The sequence below is a fragment of the Pygocentrus nattereri genome, chromosome 25 (assembly GCF_015220715.1).
Source record: "Pygocentrus nattereri isolate fPygNat1 chromosome 25, fPygNat1.pri, whole genome shotgun sequence".
Taxonomy (NCBI): domain Eukaryota; kingdom Metazoa; phylum Chordata; class Actinopteri; order Characiformes; family Serrasalmidae; genus Pygocentrus; species Pygocentrus nattereri.
Genome location: NC_051235.1, coordinates 30,899,196 through 30,918,594, shown reverse-complemented (window position 1 = coordinate 30,918,594; position 19,399 = coordinate 30,899,196). Strand labels below are relative to the sequence as shown.

At 40.0% G+C, this 19,399-nt stretch overlaps 1 protein-coding gene across 4 annotated transcripts in view; it reads left to right on the top strand.

Annotated features, from left to right (window-relative positions):
* Positions 1 to 19,399, top strand: part of cdh8 (cadherin 8) — a 223,138-nt gene that overhangs the window by 163,751 nt on the left and 39,988 nt on the right. For all 4 annotated transcript variants that reach the window (XM_037534611.1, XM_017722221.2, XM_017722222.2 and 1 more), the window contains exons 5-7: positions 3,961 to 4,128; positions 5,936 to 6,123; positions 17,823 to 18,067. In XM_037534611.1, the coding sequence (XP_037390508.1) occupies positions 3,961 to 4,128; positions 5,936 to 6,123; positions 17,823 to 18,067 (601 nt within the window). The remainder of the gene's footprint in view (positions 1 to 3,960; positions 4,129 to 5,935; positions 6,124 to 17,822; positions 18,068 to 19,399) is intronic.

Below are 19,399 nucleotides of genomic sequence, written 5' to 3'. Positions count from 1 at the left end.
AGCAGCTAAAGGAAGCATGTTTTACATGATTTACATGAACAGAATTACTGTGGAATAACTGTGTTGTAACAAGATAATCTAATCACATCACATGGATTAATACCATTCTAATACCGTGACTATATTGTTGGGGGCAGTCGTGGGCTGGAGGTTAGGGAACAAGCCTTGCGACCATAAGGTCACTGGTTCGATCCCCAGGGCCGACAGTCCATGACTGAGGTGTCCTTGAGCAAGACGCCTAACCCCCAACTGCTCCCCGGGCTCTGCGGATAGGGCTGCCCACCGCTCTGGGCCATGCGCACACTGCCCCCTAGTGTGTGTCTTCACTAGTCTGCTTGTGGTATTTCACTGAATGGATGCGCTTAATTGCGGAGATTGTGGGACTAATAAAGGTCATTTAATCTTAATCTTAACTTAATTCTGTAATTACACTGCACCTTTATAGCAAATATATAGGAACTTTCCTGTGGTTTAGTGTTAAAGCTACACTCTAAAATAAGTGGACAGTTCCTGTGTAATTACTATGTAGTATCTGTGTAATAATCAGTGGTAACATATACATTGTTTTGGGGGAAATGCAACACATTAATTAATGTTATAACAGTTCCATGTTGATATAAGGGGCCGTCTGCTGTTCCGTCTCATTACAGACTGGTTTAAAGCTGAAACTGGTTACAGTGCCACAGCAGTAGCAACAGAAACGTAGCTAAATGTGAGGAAAGCTGGCAGATACAGTGTAAATAATGTCTTAATGTCAGTTATTACACACTTCCTTCTACTGCTGGAAAACTGCTGTTCCAGTCTGAATACCAATGTTATTACATGTGTTATTACCCTTGTGTAATTACATGTGAGAGAGAAGGCTGTTTCAACTATTAAGATACAATTACATGAGGCAAAACTGAAGTTGATCTGCATGTATAATTACATAAGATGTAACAGTGACCAAATCATTAGTAGTTACATTGTTGTTGAATATGTTGTTCACATGTAACTACACAGTTATTAGAGAGACTTAATATAAAGTGGGACCAAGTTTTGCAATTGTACCTGAAATAAAGTTGAAATATATTGCAACACACATTATTATTATTATTATTATTATTATTATTATTATTATTATTGAGAGCCATCCAGTTTCTGACTCAGATGCAATTCATGTTAGTGTATATGAAGTTAAAATCCTTGGAGATAAGACTGTTGACGTATACAGCATATACAATATTGCCTCCTCCCATTTACCTCTCCAAACAAAATAACGAAGAAATGTAATTGCCAATCTTACATTTAGTTGATTTTACACTGTCTGCCAGTTTGTAGACCAATTTATGTCGGTACAGATGCAAACTATATACCAAGCAATGCATTTAAAGGTCATTTTATTTTTTATGGGTTTCCTCCTCCGTGGTAAATCACTGTACTCCTCCTCCCGTCTCTGGAAAGCCTGCCCATGTCTTCCGGAGAGCAGCCACTGCGTCAGGTTAGGGCTCCAGACTGCACTGCATTTTCTAGCTCTTCAAATAGCTTGCAGTAAAACACGCTCAGCCTGGCTTTGGCAGCCTGACCTGCCGGCTGCCCGGAGTGGCAGGGGCTTTACAGGAGGTCTTTTTCTTCCATCAGCCTGCTTCCTCAGCTGATTTTCCTGCCTACCTTTCCTAAAAGCCTTCCACAAAATCCAGGCAGTCTGCCACCAGGAAAAAAGTCTTCACTCCACTCGCTGTGGCCTCTTCGCTGTTAGCTGCTGCTTCAGTACATATGATGCGACCTCTGTGGAAGGGCCAGAGAGACGGGCACTCAGACCGGGCATCGCGAACCAGGCAGACAATACAGATTTACCCACTGGATGAATTATTTATGTCCGGCCCACGGTGGGACAAACATGGGCTTCTGCAAACTGCTTTAGGTTTCAGCAACGTTGCTTATTTTGGTTGCTCTGATATTATTAAGCAGCATTTATTTATTTATTTGTTGGGTATTTTTTTTTACGTGAATCTTCTTTTTTTGTGTACTTTTTTATGGTTTTATGGGTTTCATGATTTTATTACATTGTATTATTATTTTCTTTTTGTCTTTTATTTTACTAAAGTGCATTAACTTGGAGGAAACCCTGTGTCATAAGCACACAACCCAAAAACAAACAAACAAACAAAAAAATCAGGAAGATCCAGTTTGATTCGTATTCTTATTTTATTTATTTATTTATTTATTTTAAACCCCGGGCCATTATTATACTGACCACACCCACACACACATATATATATATATCCTTGTATATATCCCTATATACATCCATGAATAAACACACTATAGCTACTTAAACATATATAACACATGTGTTCATTGTTATTATCATCGTCCGGTTCGTACTCCACTGCAGTGCACGTGTCATATGAATACTGTAGTGGTGAGGCTTCACCCTTAAATCCCCCATCATTTCCCACCCACTACTCACCACCCTGAGCTAATACCCTATTTGGTGAAACAACATAATAAAAAAAAAAACAATCCAATTCTTTTTTTATGATCCTGCTGGTCGACTTCTTTGCCCGAATGGATTATTCACAGCTGCGGTTGCTCTTTATACGTTCCCCACTCTGAAACAAGAGTCGAGAAAGTCCACCCTGCATACGATATTTAAGATTATACGAGACCGAAGGCATAATTCACTCTGAGTCGGAATACACCAGACTCCTGGCGCTGGCACACGACTCTTAGCAAACAAACAAGCTCATTTGCAATGCTAACTCGGAAGAGGAGCCCAGGCCGTGCCTGCCATTCTCTGGATTAGGATGGGCGCCGACCCCTCACTTCGCTTAATATTGGGACCGCATTAGGCCGGGCCTGCATATCGTTAGAGCTGATTTCAAAGTGCTACGTTGGAGGTTTGGCTAATTCTCTCTTCAGATCTCCTGGCGAATGTGTGGAAGTAGTTTCTCTCCATCACCAGAATACTCAATAGATGATGAAGCTAGGAGGTCGTTGGTGGAGGTCCAGGGGGGGATAGAGAAAGCTTTGACTAAAGGCTAATCATTGAGATAATTAGTCAACTGAGCAAAGCCCATAGAGGACGGCATAGACAGCAGATAGACATCGATTCAGATGGCAGCTTTGGAGCTTTTCAAATGGGAATTTTTTGCTTTGTAAAAATGTGGGAGATTGGAGTAGAAGATCATTAAAGTCTAAATCAAAGGGAAGCTCAAACGGTTTTAGTTTCAGAACAATATCCTGAGCTCTTTGTGCAATTAGAACTCTCGCATAAACTCTTCAAAATAGAAGTTCTTCAACAAATCGGACGCATGGTTCAAGGAAAAGGCCGGACCTTAGGCATAGCCTTCATCTAGGGTGGTGGCAATGGTCTTATAAGCCGTAAAAGAACCACTTTTGGTTCCCTTAAAAAAACCTTCCACTGTTTAGCTTCCTATAGAACCATATTTGTTAATGAGATTCTTTAAAACTCGCTTTAAAGTTTAGAGAACCTACACAAATCCTTCTACAGCAGTATAAAGGTATAGATGAGGATTAGTTTTCCTAGAACCGTACGTCTAAGCCAAGAACCATTCACATTCCTAAATAAATAGTGCCACAAAGGGTTTCACCACTTGCTTTAAGGAACCACGTTTGATTCCCTAAAGAACATAATGTAAAGGTTCTATGCAAAGGTAAAGGTTCTTCCCATGACCTCCTACAAATGTTTCGTCAACTGAAAGTTCTGATTGGAAAGTGGTTCTTCTATGGCATCAGGCAAGGAACCTTTGTATTTATAAGAGTGCTGATATCTTTACCCATGTATGTGGAGGTTCTTTAAACTTTAAAAAGGTTCTGCACACAAACATCTCATTGAGAAATGGTTTTTTGAAGAACCAACCATTGAAAAGTTCTTCAAAGGCACCTTTATATGTCCGAGTATATGTTGTAAATCAGCGTTCCTGAGCTTTGTCTTTTCTTGTCTTCTGCTTTCAGCCATCATCAAAGTCGCGCTGGCCGGGATGGATCGAGAGATGCGGGAAGAGTATCTGGTCGTCATTCAAGCAAGAGACATGGGGGGTCACATGGGTGGGATGTCGGGGACCACCACAGTCACCGTAACGTTGACGGATATCAATGATAACCCACCAAAGTTTACAAAAGGTGAACAGAGCCTTTTTTGAGGAACACTCGAAGAACCCTTTGCATGATTAAAGGGTTCTTTGCATCGTTAAGTGGTTGCTGAGATTAACACAGAATGTGCTGTAGATGGTACTACATAGAACCTTTTTGAAAAGGGTTCTGTATAGCACCAAAAAAGGGTTTTGATGTTGTTATAATGTTAAGCTTTTAACAATAAAACAACCTTTTATCTATTTAGAACCACACAAAACATATTCTCCATCAATCTGACAAACCGTTTAACGATGGAAAGAACCCTTTAATCATGCACAGGGTGTTGCTTTATTACAGAACCCTTGAAGTACCATCTTTTTTTAAGAGTGTACCGTTCAGAAGTTTGGAATCATTATTAAAAAAAATAAAATAAATAATAATAATAATGATAGTAATAATAATAATATAAACCCGATTTGAATATGCAAATTTTATAGCCTTACAGGTTTCAAATAACCGGGAAAGTTCTAGCCATCATAACGTCAGAACAGTTTAAGATACAGACATGATCCACATATCAGGGCATTCAGCAGATCCACCCCTAACTAGCCAGCATGATGTCATCGAGCTGAGGCATCAGAATCAGTGAGTAATTCATCTCAGAAATCCACCTAAAATCCTCATATTATTGCTCAGCTGTTTGACCTTTACTTACATTTATGGCATTTGGCTGACGCTCTTGTCCAGAGCGACTTATAATTTGATGATTTTACACAGGGAGGCCAAGGTGGTGTTAGGAGTCTTGCCCAAGGACTCTTATTGGTATAGTGTAGGGTGCTTACCCAGGCGGGGCACTGAACCCCAGTCTACAGCGTAGAAGGCAGAGGTGTTAACCACTACACTAACCAACCTTTATATTCCAGCAAAGGGTTAAAACAGCAACATGATTCACAGTCAGATCACTAATCAGACTCTGACCCACCACCCAGAGCGATTTCATCCACCTGTGACCGTCCATCAGCCAGAGATCAGCTCCACAATCACCCAAACCCACTCGCTACTGTTACACTACAGCTCTGCTTTCAGCCTCATATCATAAACAAAGGGCTTTCAGTTTACATTGAATTTGAGTGTTAAAAACATCTGATATTAAATATGCAGCTGAATTTGTGATTAAAAATAAAGCCAGTCCTGCTGAGTATCAGAGTTTTAGCACTGAGTCTGAATCCAACAAAACCAATAAAACACACGTCCACCTTCTGCTTATATCTATATCTGAGAAGCCAAGGGTCTCCTGAAAATAACAACATATGGCAAATGTGACCGTCTCATGTAAATACTTGCAAATAGCTTTCTAAGGGTTAAGTCAGTGATGTCCTGTTATTGCACAGCCGTCAGAGACCACCATGGTTCTGAATAGATTAGACGAAGATTGAATATATGGAGATAGGTTGGAGCAAACTTACAGGGGAATGAGTGAAAAATTCAAGAATTTCCAAAACTAGAATACAAAGATACATGGGGCTCCTAACAGCCATGCAGATAAACAGCGTTTAAAGCTTTCAACTCTGAGAGAGAGGAGAAAAAAATAACCTCAAGAAAATCAAAATTCAGCAGGATTAGAGACAATAGTGATCACATCATCAACGCTTAGGTAACTTTTGCTGGAAAAGGATAATCACGGGATCTTCTGTAACCTTAAATAGCTTTATGTTGTTTTCAAAATACAAAAGCACTTTTTTTTTACATACCTGTGCTTTAATATATGTGGTAATAAGAGTGTTGCTGCACATTTTACAGGGTATGTATTGTATTCCAGTTGTTTATGTGAAGTAAAACTTTTTTTGTGCCGCAGGCTTGTATGAGTTCACCATCCCAGAAGACCTCGGCATCGGGAAACCTGGTGGAAAAGTGAAAGCGAATGACAGGGACACTGGAGAAAACGCCAAGTCAACGTATAGAATCATAGGAGGGGACGAGAGGGATATTTTTGAGATCGTCACTGACACTCAGACTCAGGAGGGAGTCCTCACGCTGAAAAAGGTGAGACAACAAAGAAAAGCTAAAACCCCCGAACCCTTTCTAATAAAGTGGTCAATAAGTGGAAGGACAAGGTAGGGGTTTATAATAAAGTGGTCAATAAGTGGAAGGACAAGGTAGGGGTTTCTAATAAAGTGGCCAGTAAGTGGAAGTGCAAGGTGGGTGTTTCTAATAAAGTGGCCAGTAATTGGAAGTACAAGGAAGGTGTTTCTAATAAAGTGAGCAGTAATTGGATGTACAAGGAAGGTGTTTCTAATAAAGTGACCAGTAATTAGAAGTACAAGGAAGGTGTTTCTAATAAAGTGGCCAGTAATTGGAAGTACAAGGAAGGTGTTTCTAATAAAGTGGCCAGTAATTGGAAGTACAAGGAAGGTGTTTCTAATAAAGTGACCAGTAATTGGAAGTACAAGGAAGGTGTTTCTAATAAAGTGGCCAGTAATTGGAAGTACAAGGAAGGTGTTTCTAATAAAGTGACCAGTAATTGGAAGTACAAGGAAGGTGTTTCTAATAAAGTGACCAGTAATTGGATGTACAAGGTTGGTGTTTCTAATAAAGTGGCCAGTAATAGGAAGTACAAGGAAGGTGTTTCTAATAAAGTGGCCAGTAATTGGAAGTACAAGGAAGGTGTTTCTAATAAAGTGACCAGTAATTGGATGTACAAGGTTGGTGTTTCTAATAAAGTGGCCAGTGAGTGGAAGCACAAGGAAGGTGTTTCTAATAAAGTGGCCAGTAATTGGAAGTACAAGGAAGGTGTTTCTAATAAAGTGGCCAGTAATTGGAAGTACAAGGAAGGTGTTTCTAATAAAGTGACCAATTAGCGAAAGCACAAGGTAGGTGTTTCTAATAAAGTGGCCAGTTAGTGGAAGTACAAGGAAAGTGTTACTAATTAAGTGGCTAGTTAGTGGAAGTAGAAAGTAGATGAAGTGGGCGGTGAATTAGATGACTTGCTGTCGTTTAACTTATTTCAGATTTCAGTGGATTGTTTATTGAATGACCTGGCTCGTCGAGAATGACTGGAAATGGTTTATTATATGGTCCCATGATGTCCCTCTCAATTAATGTATGCAACAGAGGGAGGGGGCTGATAAATCGTAACACAATTCATCAAATAGTGACTTTGCGTATGACCTTGACTTTCTGAAATACCTTAAAGTGTATATAAGCATGTATGTTATCATAAACAAATCCCGCAACTTTAGCTGTAGAGTCCAGGTGTGCGAAGGTTTGGAGATTTCTATAGGGGTACACCCCTGACTTGCTCATGTTCTGGTTCCCAACCCTTGCTTCGGTGCATGGATTTGCATATGGAATAGCCATTGTATGCAAATGGGGAGGCCTTCACTGAGGCTTAGAGTACAATGAAGCACTCTTATCTCCCAAGGACATCTACAGTGCAAGAGTTGAACCACAACACTCTGCATACCGTGTGTGAAAAAAGCATGACTAAAACATTGGATGTTTTATTGAACACGGTCTCTGCTCTTAGATGTTTAGGTTTAAGGAAACCGTGTGTGGAGATGCTCTTCTCACATATTTCCAATCTAATCCCAGGTAGAAGTTTGATATTCTGAAGAAATCCAGTTTAAATTCTGACAAGTCCATTAGGATCATTTGCACTGACGAAGCGTCGCCAGAGGAATAGATACACCTTTCAGCAAGTGAGCCGAGTTTCAGTTTAATGTAGGTCAATGTCAGTGAAATTTTACACACTTCCATTCTGGCAGAGAACGAAATCGCTCAGAGATAAGCTCCGCTTTGAAAAAAACAAACAGAAACCGAACAAAGAAAAGCCGACAAGGTCAGGGAAAGAGACAAAATGAAAAGGGTTCTTTTTGACGAAAGTTTTGCGTCTACGGCTGAATATGAAACAGAACCGCAGTTATTCTCCATCGTCTCATCCCACTGCTCTTGGCCTGGAATCCGTTGCCTGCATCTCTAATAGTATGATGGATGGCACTGCATGACAAAAACAGGCAATCAACAGCCTCCTCTCCGTCACCTGTGCACCTCCAGACGGTGCTGGAGTTCAGAAGAGCCGAGTGTGCGAGCGGAGAACATAACCTTTATTTTTCCTCCCTATTTAACATCCACCACTGTGTGCTAACATCCATTTTCCATTGCATCTCATTGTCTAGGAATGAAAGTGTTGTAATGGTCATGTGAGTAAAAGGTTAAACGGGTGCATTTGACCACCCAACCTTCATCTAATGAACAAAAAAGAGATACTGGTGGGCTCCATTCTTTGAAATGGTCCGAATGGTTTTTGCCTTGGACGTATCAAGCGAGTTATTCACTCAAACCTAGTGAGAAACTGTGAAAAAGCTGTAAATATACAATCTAAAATTTCTAAAAAAAGTTGAGAGGCTCTGCAAACTGTAAATAAAAACAGAAATGAATGATTTGCTAATCATTTAAACCCCATAGTCCATTAAAAATAGCACAAAGACTACATAGCAAATGTGGCAACTTTTGGAAAAATATATACCTATTTTGGTTTAAATCCCTGTTTCAAAAAAAAGTGGGAAGGTAAAGCCAACACTCTGGAAGTGTCTGGGAAGTGAGGAGACACTGCTGTAGGTTTGAAAGTGAAATGGTTTCTTATTCTTGCTGGCTGTAGGATTTCAGCTGCTCAGCAGTTCACAATCTCCTTTATGATCATTTCCATTTCATAATGCACCAAATATTTTCAGTGAATGACCGGTAGCACATAGACTCTTTAACTGCTGAGACATGCTGCTGTAATACATGCAGAAGGTGGTTTGACCTTGTGTTACTGAAATGAGCAAGACCTTCCCTGAAAAAGACGTCACCTGGATGGCAGCACATGTTGCTCTAAAACCTGTTTGTATCATTCAGCATTGATGGTGCCACAGACTGTGGATATCACCCATGCCAAGTGCACTGATGCCCCATTATACCATCACGAAAGCTGGCTTTTCAACTAGCAGGGTGCTTTTTAAGCATTACGTTTACTAGTCAACCACTTGCCCTGTCAAAATGGGCATATATATATTCTACAGTTTCTCATTAGACTGAATGAATAACCGACTCTAAATGTAGGTATTGTGATATAAACCGAGTCCGTTCTACAGTTTCTCATTAGACTGAATGAATAACCGACTCTAAATGTAGGTATTGTGATATAAACCGAGTCTGTTCTACAGTTTCTCATTAGACTGAATGAATAACCGACTCTAAATGTAGGTATTGTGATATAAACCGAGTCCATTCTACAGTTTCTCATTAGACTGAATGAATAACCGACTCTAAATGTAGGTATTGTGATATAAACCGAGTCTGTTCTACAGTGTCTCATTAGGCTGAATGAATAACCGGCTCTAAATGTAGGTATTGTGATATAAACCGAGTCCGTTCTACAGTTTCTCGTTAGACTGAATGAATAACCGACTCTAAATGTAGGTATTGTGATATAAACCGAGTCTGTTCTACAGTTTCTCATTAGACTGAATGAATAACCAACTCTAAATGTAGGTATTGTGATATAAACCGAGTCTGTTCTACAGTTTCTCATTAGACTGAATGAATAACCGGCTCTAAATGTAGGTATTGTGATATAAACCGAGTCCGTTCTACAGTTTCTCGTTAGGCTGAATGAATAACCGACTCTAAATGTAGGTATTGTGATATAAACCGAGTCCGTTCTACAGTTTCTCATTAGACTGAATGAATTAGGCTGAATGAATAACCGACTCTAAATGTAGGTATTGTGATATAAACCGAGTCCGTTCTACAGTTTCTCGTTAGACTGAATGAATAACCGACTCTAAATGTAGGTATTGTGATATAAACCGAGTCTGTTCTACAGTTTCTCATTAGACTGAATGAATAACCGGCTCTAAATGTAGGTATTGTGATATAAACCGAGTCCGTTCTACAGTTTCTCGTTAGGCTGAATGAATAACCGACTCTAAATGTAGGTATTGTGATATAAACCGAGTCCGTTCTACAGTTTCTCATTAGACTGAATGAATTAGGCTGAATGAATAACCGACTCTAAATGTAGGTATTGTGATATAAACCGAGTCCGTTCTACAGTTTCTCGTTAGACTGAATGAATAACCGACTCTAAATGTAGGTATTGTGATATAAACCGAGTCCGTTCTACAGTTTCTCGTTAGACTGAATGAATAACCGACTCTAAATGTAGGTATTGTGATATAAACCGAGTCTGTTCTACAGTTTCTCATTAGACTGAATGAATAACCGACTCTAAATGTAGGTATTGTGATATAAACCGAGTCTGTTCTACAGTTTCTCGTTAGACTGAATGAATAACCGGCTCTAAATGTAGGTATTGTGATATAAACCGAGTCCGTTCTACAGTTTCTCGTTAGACTGAATGAATAACCGACTCTAAATGTAGGTATTGTGATATAAACCGAGTCCGTTCTACAGTTTCTCATTAGACTGAATGAATAACCGACTCTAAATGTAGGTATTGTGATATAAACCGAGTCCGTTCTACAGTTTCTCATTAGGCTGAATGAATAACCGACTCTAAATGTAGGTATTGTGATATAAACCGAGTCTGTTCTACAGTTTCTCATTAGGCTGAATGAATAACCGACTCTAAATGTAGGTATTGTGATATAAACCGAGTCTGTTCTACAGTTTCTCATTAGACTGAATGAATAACCGGCTCTAAATGTAGGTATTGTGATATAAACCGAGTCCGTTCTACAGTTTCTCATTAGGCTGAATGAATAACCGACTCTAAATGTAGGTATTGTGATATAAACCGAGTCCGTTCTACAGTTTCTCATTAGGCTGAATGAATAACCGACTCTAAATGTAGGTATTGTGATATAAACCGAGTCTGTTCTACAGTTTCTCATTAGACTGAATGAATAACCGACTCTAAATGTAGGTATTGTGATATAAACCGAGTCCGTTCTACAGTTTCTCATTAGGCTGAATGAATAACCGACTCTAAATGTAGGTATTGTGATATAAACCGAGTCCGTTCTACAGTTTCTCATTAGACTGAATGAATAACCGACTCTAAATGTAGGTATTGTGATATAAACCGAGTCTGTTCTACAGTTTCTCATTAGGCTGAATGAATAACCGACTCTAAATGTAGGTATTGTGATATAAACCGAGTCTGTTCTACAGTTTCTCATTAGACTGAATAGGATTTTTCATCAGTTTCCAACTTAACAAGGGCAGCTATGAAAGAGCAGACAGATGGACAGATCAATGTTTTTAGAACTTTTGTATTGTGTGGAGGTTCTGCAATGTTTAAAAATATGTTTCATCCTCACTCGTCTTGTTTACCGAATTGAGTCTTTTAAGAAATCCTTTGAAAAACATTGCTATGCTGTGAAAAAGGTTTGCCGTTTAAAACTAATTAGACCAGCTGCCTTAAACTTTAGAGTTCATTGAACATCAAATATGCATCAATTGGAGTTCAGTCAAATAATAACACTGAGTTAACCAACACCAGATTATTATTATTATTATTATTGTTATTATTATTATTCATTTATTTATTTTCCACTGAGGAACTAAAGTGTATCCCTCCAAATAACATTAATTGGCACCTTTATTTTTAATAGAGGTAAACGCTGAGCCCAAATTATCAAAGCCTCTTTGTAGCAAGGTTAAACGTATTGATCTGGAGTAGAAGTCCACGGCGGTGGTGGAGTTCAGCTTTGTTGTTGAGGGGTTTGTGTATGTGTGTGTATGTGCTTTCATCTTCCCCCATCGCCACCCCCCTCAGGCTGGTATGGGGGTGGCTGAGAGGGCCCAGCTACTTCCCCCCACCGATCTTTGATGTCTCTAAATATTCCCCCCGTATTCACACACTCTAAAAAACCTATGCTGGTTACGAGAGGGGATGCGTGGTGTTCGGCAAACAGCGCTGCAGGCCATGAGCATCAAACCGCGAAGACCAAAAAAAGTGGTGGGAGCAGGCTAGCTAACGCAAGCCAGCCTCCACACTCTCCACACAGCAGCTAGCTAGCAGCCAGACACTCCAGCCGCATCCGCGCAGCCAGGATGAAAAGTGAATCGCGGCGATGGAGGTCAAGTGACAGCCGTATTTAGCCCCACACAGAACAATGAGTAATGAAACAGCGCTGCGAACGGGCATCAAGTACGGCTGACTCGGTGTACGGGATCAAATGCCATGCGTTATTACTGAAAGAGGGGGGGTGACGATGTTACATTTCCAAGCCGAATTGCTCCATAAAGCACAGGAGCTTGTTGAAACCCTCCAAACTATGCTCATCTGCATGATCAAGCAGCTCCCCACTGTACCAAACATAATAAGATATTCTTAGTCATCACTTTTAGAGGTATGAAGAAAAGGCGAAAGTCTGAAAGGGAACAAAACTGCTGCGTAGCTGAGAGTGTGCATAATTTTTAGTGAGTAAAACTTCCTTTTTTTATCCTTCTGAGAGGGAATAAGGGTGTTGGTTCATCGGCTGGGTGAAAAATCAAAAGTACAACATTCCTCAAGTACTCCAAAGGTAGCCAGGGAGCTGGAGCCATGAGGATAGATATGGTATGTTTCGTTCATTGAGGTACAAACAGTGTAAATGTTCCCTCAGAGGTTCTACAGTGGGTTTAAGGTCTGATTGTGGAGCTTAAATCAGGTCCTCCAGGTGAAAAGTTGGTATTTGTTCCTTTTCATAACCGAATGTTTTAAAACAGAGCAGTAGAGTAAAAGCCTGGAGGCGAGGCGGGGCAGGGTGTGTGGAGTCAGTCCAGCTTAGAACAGGTCATTTCAGTGGATTATGGTTCAGTTATGTTCCCTGACTAAAGGCACTGAGATGGAGCCTTGAGGGTCCCACCCCAGTGACAGGAGGGGCACTGACCCAGAGACAGTCTAGAACCTTTATTTCTGAAAGTAAGTTATAAGTAATGAGAACATACCTTAGTAAGAAGCATGGTGCTAACTGTGTGGGTAAATCATGACACATTCACAAAGGAAGTTTACATGGGATAAATTTAGGATTCAACAAGCCTATTAGCTGTGCTAACATGCTTTTGTTCATGTTCATAGATAACAGGGGGTCACAAACCACATCATCAATTTTACCAACTCAACACAGTTTTAGGTACATTTGGAGGAAGCATTCAGTGGTCAGAGCCCACAAGTGCACAAACCCTGTACTTGAGTTAAAGTAGTAAAATATTCCTCCAGTAAAAGTAGAAGTTCCTCCCTTTAGACCTCCACTTGAGTAAAAGTACTAAAGTATTTCCCTTCAAATGTGCTTAAGTATAAAGTAAAAGTACTAAAAGAGTAATTCTGGCTCTGATGTCCTGTTATCATTTTTATAACCAGACTGGCTTCATGAACTCATTTCAGGTGAAAGTCCTCCAGCGTCTCTCTTGGTAAACCAGTCTTTTAATAGAACGTCATTAATTAGTGACGCTGACGTCTATTAAAATGATCAGAAGCACAAAACACTGAAGGTAAACAGTTTCCATCAGGGAGAACCGAGTGGCTCTGAAATCACTTTTTACACACAAGCAAAGTTTCAGTTTCAGATTTATTTACAACTTAGTTCCAAGTTTAAGTTGAATAAAAACTGGCTTTAAACTCAGGATCACAGATGAGCTCCTTTACTATGTTGATCTGTAGGCGTCTGTTCATAAACATAAACCAGCCCAAACTCATTTACTATAAAATGAAATGGTGTTTGTAGAAATTCAGAAAAAAGCCGCGTCAGTCTCGACTGCATATGTGGACATATTTCTATATTGAGCTCTATTTACACAAAGTTAGGTTAGTTCATCATTTATGTTGAACAGACTCTCCCAAAGTTTTACGCTGCTGCGCTGACGTTGAACCGCGTGCTGCACTGGGTCGGTATGACCAACAGGTCAAAACCAGCTCTAAACAAAGTGACCGCTGGGCCCTGATTGGTGCTCTGGCTTTGCGCTTCTTTCGTTTTGACATGTTACGTTTTTATACACACAGAAACCAAAAGGAACGACAGATTTCTCAGAATGTAGGTGGAAAAAGTCGGATATTAGACTCTGAAATGTAGTGGAGTGAAAGGAAAAAGTCGCCCAGAACGGAGAAACTTCAGTACAGATACACCAAAAATACTAAAGTACAGAAACTAATTACATTTACTCAGATACTCAGTTACTCAGTTACTGTCCACCACTGGTTTTGAATGCTTGTTGGCTACATTAGCAGACATCACATGTCTTGGCCTTTGAGCAGGGCTGTATGTTCATGTGATTTCTAGTGATTGTGGTAGTTGTAGTCCTTTAGTACAAAGTTCCCAAAAGTTGTTGAAGTTTGGGCTGTAATGTTGTATGTAAAGCCAGCCGCGCTTTAAGATTTTATAGTTTGCCTGTTAGGTACGACGAGGGGGCTACACACCTAAGAGTTTCACTCACCTTTGGATCTGTGTGACAGTAAATGTTATCTGATTTGATTTGATTTCCTGATAAAAAGCACCTTCAGCTTTGCCCAGTGCAGTTTATATATTTACCCTTTATCCTGTATAGAATGAAATGGTTAAATTAAAAATTGCATTGTATGAAACGCTGAGCCTCACTTCTTTTGACTGCAACTATATGGAAAGTGTGTTCAGCTCCTGCTGGTGTGGGTTTCTTCTCTTTCTATGATTCTGGAAATGCTGATATTGCCCTGTTGTTGGGAATCTGAAATAAATTCTGTATATTTCACCAAAACTCCAAGTTTTTTTTGCGCATTTAAATTGACATATTGTCCCACTTTCTGGATAAAATACTTTTAAAAAGTACTTTTCATGTCAATTCCACTTTTCCTTCTTTTCTTTTTTTTGGGGGTTACAAGATTTGCAACTTTTATCACCACTTTTATCACCACTGCTACCAACCAAAATATTTTAAAAATAAAAAATGTTGAGATTTTTCATAAGAATGTTGCTTCAAATTGCCGCAGCATAAGCTCATGTTAGCATGTTAGTGCACCAGGTTCATTTCAGCAGGTGTCCCAGTGCTCATGATCTGCATAAAGGCAGTGGAGGAAGAGGGAGCTTAATAAAATTAAATGCTTCCTAAGGCGACCTGGACTGTGACAGACGAGGGCTGGAGGGGCTCTCACACACACACACACACACACACACACTGGCCCTGCTGCCTGCCACACTGACATCAAAGCTCCGGTTGGTAGAGGGACTCCAGCTGCTCTCCTGTCCCAGCTGGCCTTTGCTCGGCCTGGCTCCAGCATCCACTGACCTCCCCGCTGGGAGCCTGGGCCTATTTTAAAACATAAGCACACACTGTAAATTCTTCATTGTGCTATGGCCACTAATTTCCACTGCCAGGCCCTCTGTGCTGTGTCCTGCTGCAGCCAGACCGAAGTTTCCACTATAAATCCTGCTTATGGAGCACAGCGGTGACTCTCAGGCTTGGCTGTATGGATCCAGAAAGACCCTTTAAAGGACCCATACCTCACATTTTTCATTATATGAATTCATTTAATGTCCTTGATATGAGATTACTTGTGTTACTGTGTCTTTAAGACTGGTATGTAAATGACCTCTATTCAGATTGGCTGCCCCATCAGTCTGAAACACTTATAATATAACTGTGAAGGGGCGGGGCTAAACTACTGTGGGATGAATGCATGCACACATCAATCAGGCATGACGTTCTGACCGCCTCCTCGTTTCTACGCCCATTGTCCATCTGATCAGCTCCACTTACTGTAGAGCTGCACTCTGTAGTTCTACAGTTACAGACTGTAGACCATCTGTTTCTCTGATACTCTGTTACCCTGTTCTTCAGTGGTCAGGACCCCCATGGACCCTCATAGATATTGCCATGTTTATTCATTTATTGCAGTTTGCATTGAAACTAATAAGACTAATATTTCCGGATGTCGTCCAGATCCTAACGTCCACTCTTAGCCCCTGGACTCTTGTATGGAACTCATACTGACTCATATTAGTGAATGTTTAAATTTCTTGGTGACCACGATACCAAAAGTAGAAATTACGTCTGTAATGCAAATTGAAAAAAAAAAAAACGTGTTTATCACTTTTTAGCCTCCAATTTTTGATGACCATAACTGCACTTTAGAATATGGACCATGTGTTCTTACTGACTTAATTATTAAAAGTCTTATTAGCTCTAAAACAATAAACTGCAGAAGTCACATGACACCGTCTAGAACCTGTAGTAAAATAAATCTCATATTACACAACTTTACAATTTGGTCATAGTTCATGCCCAGTGATTCAAACCACAAGGCCCTTACCAAATTTTTATCACTATGTATTACAACTAACAATGCAATTATTAATAATGAAGCTTAACACATCGTTTAACACATAAAACATTTAGAAGTGTCCAATTTGGGCTTTACTGATCTAAGAACCAGACCATAGTAAAGTTGCTTTAACACTAGAAGTCCCAGAGATTTCAACCTACCCCCTGAAGTCCTGAAGCTCTTTAAATATTTGGCCTTTCAAGTGTCTGCATTTGTAATTTTTAGCATTTTGATGTCAAACAAAAATGCAGTCTAGTGTTGTTACTGTTGTATTGCAATAATAATGAAATTATTAGTGATTATTATATAACTAATTATGTACTAATGCAGGTCATAATGAAAAAAGCTTAATATATAGTGAGGAAACAATTTGGACGGTCTAATTTGGGCTTTGCTGGTCTAATAAAGTCCAAGTACCTAGATGTGACCATAAAGTGACCAATGTAAAGTTACTTTCCAATCACAGCACTATATATACATATATATATATATATATATGTGTGTGTGTGTGTGTGTGTGTGTGTGTGTGTGTGTGTGTGTGTGTGTGTGTGTGTGTGTGCGTGTGTGTGTATTTCACAGTGAATCTCTCCAAAGTAAAGCACACTACAAACTCTTCATTGTGCAGTAGGCGCTCATTTCCTTTCCACTGAGCTTTGGCTGGAGTTAGTTTGCACTATAAATCCAGCTTGTTGAGCACAGCAGTGACTGCCGCCCGTTTTGTCCAGCATCCAGTAGGTGATGCTGAATATGAAGGAGTCAGTCGGAGGACAAAACGGTGGCATTTTTACACGCTGCAAAAACAGAGAGGTAGAACTCGTAAACAACGAACCCTGATCCCCTTCTGTAAGTCGAAGCCCTGCTGGAGTAAAGCGCATCACGGCAGCAGCGTGGATTTGTTCCGTGCCCTTTTCTCTCTCCGAGAAATCTCAAATATTTATCCAGTCGTACAAATCATTCCTCAAATTGCTTTTACCTGATACTTCAATAATATTCCTCCTCTGGATCATTGCCCTGGAGAATACATTAACCACGTTAACGTCATGGTTTTGTAGGCCGGGATAATTTTGTTTCATGGAAAACACAAACATACAAATTATATTTTTCATGATTGCTTAACAATTTGCAATGCAATCGTTGTGATTCCATTAGATTAACCTTATTTGCAGGCTCATCTAAATCCCAAACAGATGCTGTCTCGCAGCACAAATTAATAACACTCGCAGCGCTTCAGGTGAGAGCGCGATTATTGCCACTAAATAACATGTTTGTTTTTTTTTTTGTTTCTCGTGTTATTGTGTTTCGCAGCACTGCCTTCCTCATCTGTTGTTGTTGTTGTGTGTTCCTGCCGGAGCGTACGGACCTGCAAACTCCGCACACTTTCATCCATCACTGCTGGGCGCATTTGTCCTTGCTGCTGTGGTCATTAGTAAAAGATATTTATCTCCTTCACTTCTCACAGGCTTTGGACTTCGAGAGCAAAAAATATTACAATCTGACGGTGGTGGCCACAAACGTTCAATCTTCAACAACCGGCAGCACCTTCATGGACCAAGCCACCATCAAAATCATCGTGGAGGACGCAGACGAGCCGCCTGTCTTTTCAAAGTCCACTTACGTCTTCGACGTCCACGAGAACGCTCCTGTAAACACGATCATCGGGACGGTCATGGCCCGAGACCAGGACGCCTCACGCAGCCTCGTCAGGTAAAGAAGCACTTAATAATAAGAAGAAAACCAGGTCGTGTCCGTAATCCGATCACTGTGTTTACATGCACTTGGGTAATCAGACAATGGGGAAACTCCGGATCCACATGAGTCAGACAGTAATCAGATTTCTGCCTCACAACCAGTGAATAAACTCACAGAAGAAAATTTAAATCCTTGATGTTTCAAGCAAAAGTGTTTTGGAACTCCTTAATTCCGGTACTGATCTGGTCCGATTTCACACATCCTCAGACTGAGCAATCAGAAAGAAATCAGAGTGAGAGTTTACAGCACTGAGAAATCTGATTACTGAGCTAAAATCCAGCCTCTTTTTCAGATTTCTAGACCTTAGTCTGATCTAAGAAATCAGAGTGAGAGTTTACAGCACTGAGAAATCTGATTACTGAGCTAAAATCCAGCCTCTTTATCAGATTTCTAGACCTTAGTCTGATCTAAGAAATCAGAGTGAGAGTTTACAGCACTGAGAAATCTGATTACTGAGCTAAAATCCAGCCTCTTTATCAGATTTCTAGACCTTAGTCTGATCTAAGAAATCAGAGTGAGAGTTTACAGCACTGAGAAATCTGATTACTGAGCTAAAATCCAGCCTCTTTTTCAGATTTCTAGACCTTAGTCTGATCTAAGAAATCAGAGTGAGAGTTTACAGCACTGAGAAATCTGATTACTGAGCTAAAATCCAGCCTCTTTATCAGATTTCTAGACCTTAGTCTGATCTAAGAAATCAGAGTGAGAGTTTACAGCACTGAGAAATCTGATTACTGAGCTAAAATCCAGCCTCTTTTTCAGATTTCTAGACCTTAGTCTGATCTAAGAAATCAGAGTGAGAGTTTACAGCACTGAGAAATCTGATTACTGAGCTAAAATCCAGCCTCTTTATCAGATTTCTAGACCTTAGTCTGATCTAAGAAATCAGAGTGAGAGTTTACAGCACTGAGAAATCTGATTACTGAGCTAAAATCCAGCCTCTATCAGATTTCTAGACCTTAGTCTGATCTAAGAAATCAGAGTGAGAGTTTACAGCACTGAGAAATCTGATTACTGAGCTAAAATCCAGCCTCTTTATCAGATTTCTAGACCTTAGTCTGATCTAAGAAATCAGAGTGAGAGTTTACAGCACTGAGAAATCTGATTACTGAGCTAAAATCCAGCCTCTTTATCAGATTTCTAGACCTTAGTCTGATCTAAGAAATCAGAGTGAGAGTTTACAGCACTGAGAAATCTGATTACTGAGCTAAAATCCAGCCTCTTCATCAGATTTCTAGACCTTAGTCTGTTCTAAGAAATCAGAGTGAGAGTTTACAGCACTGAGAA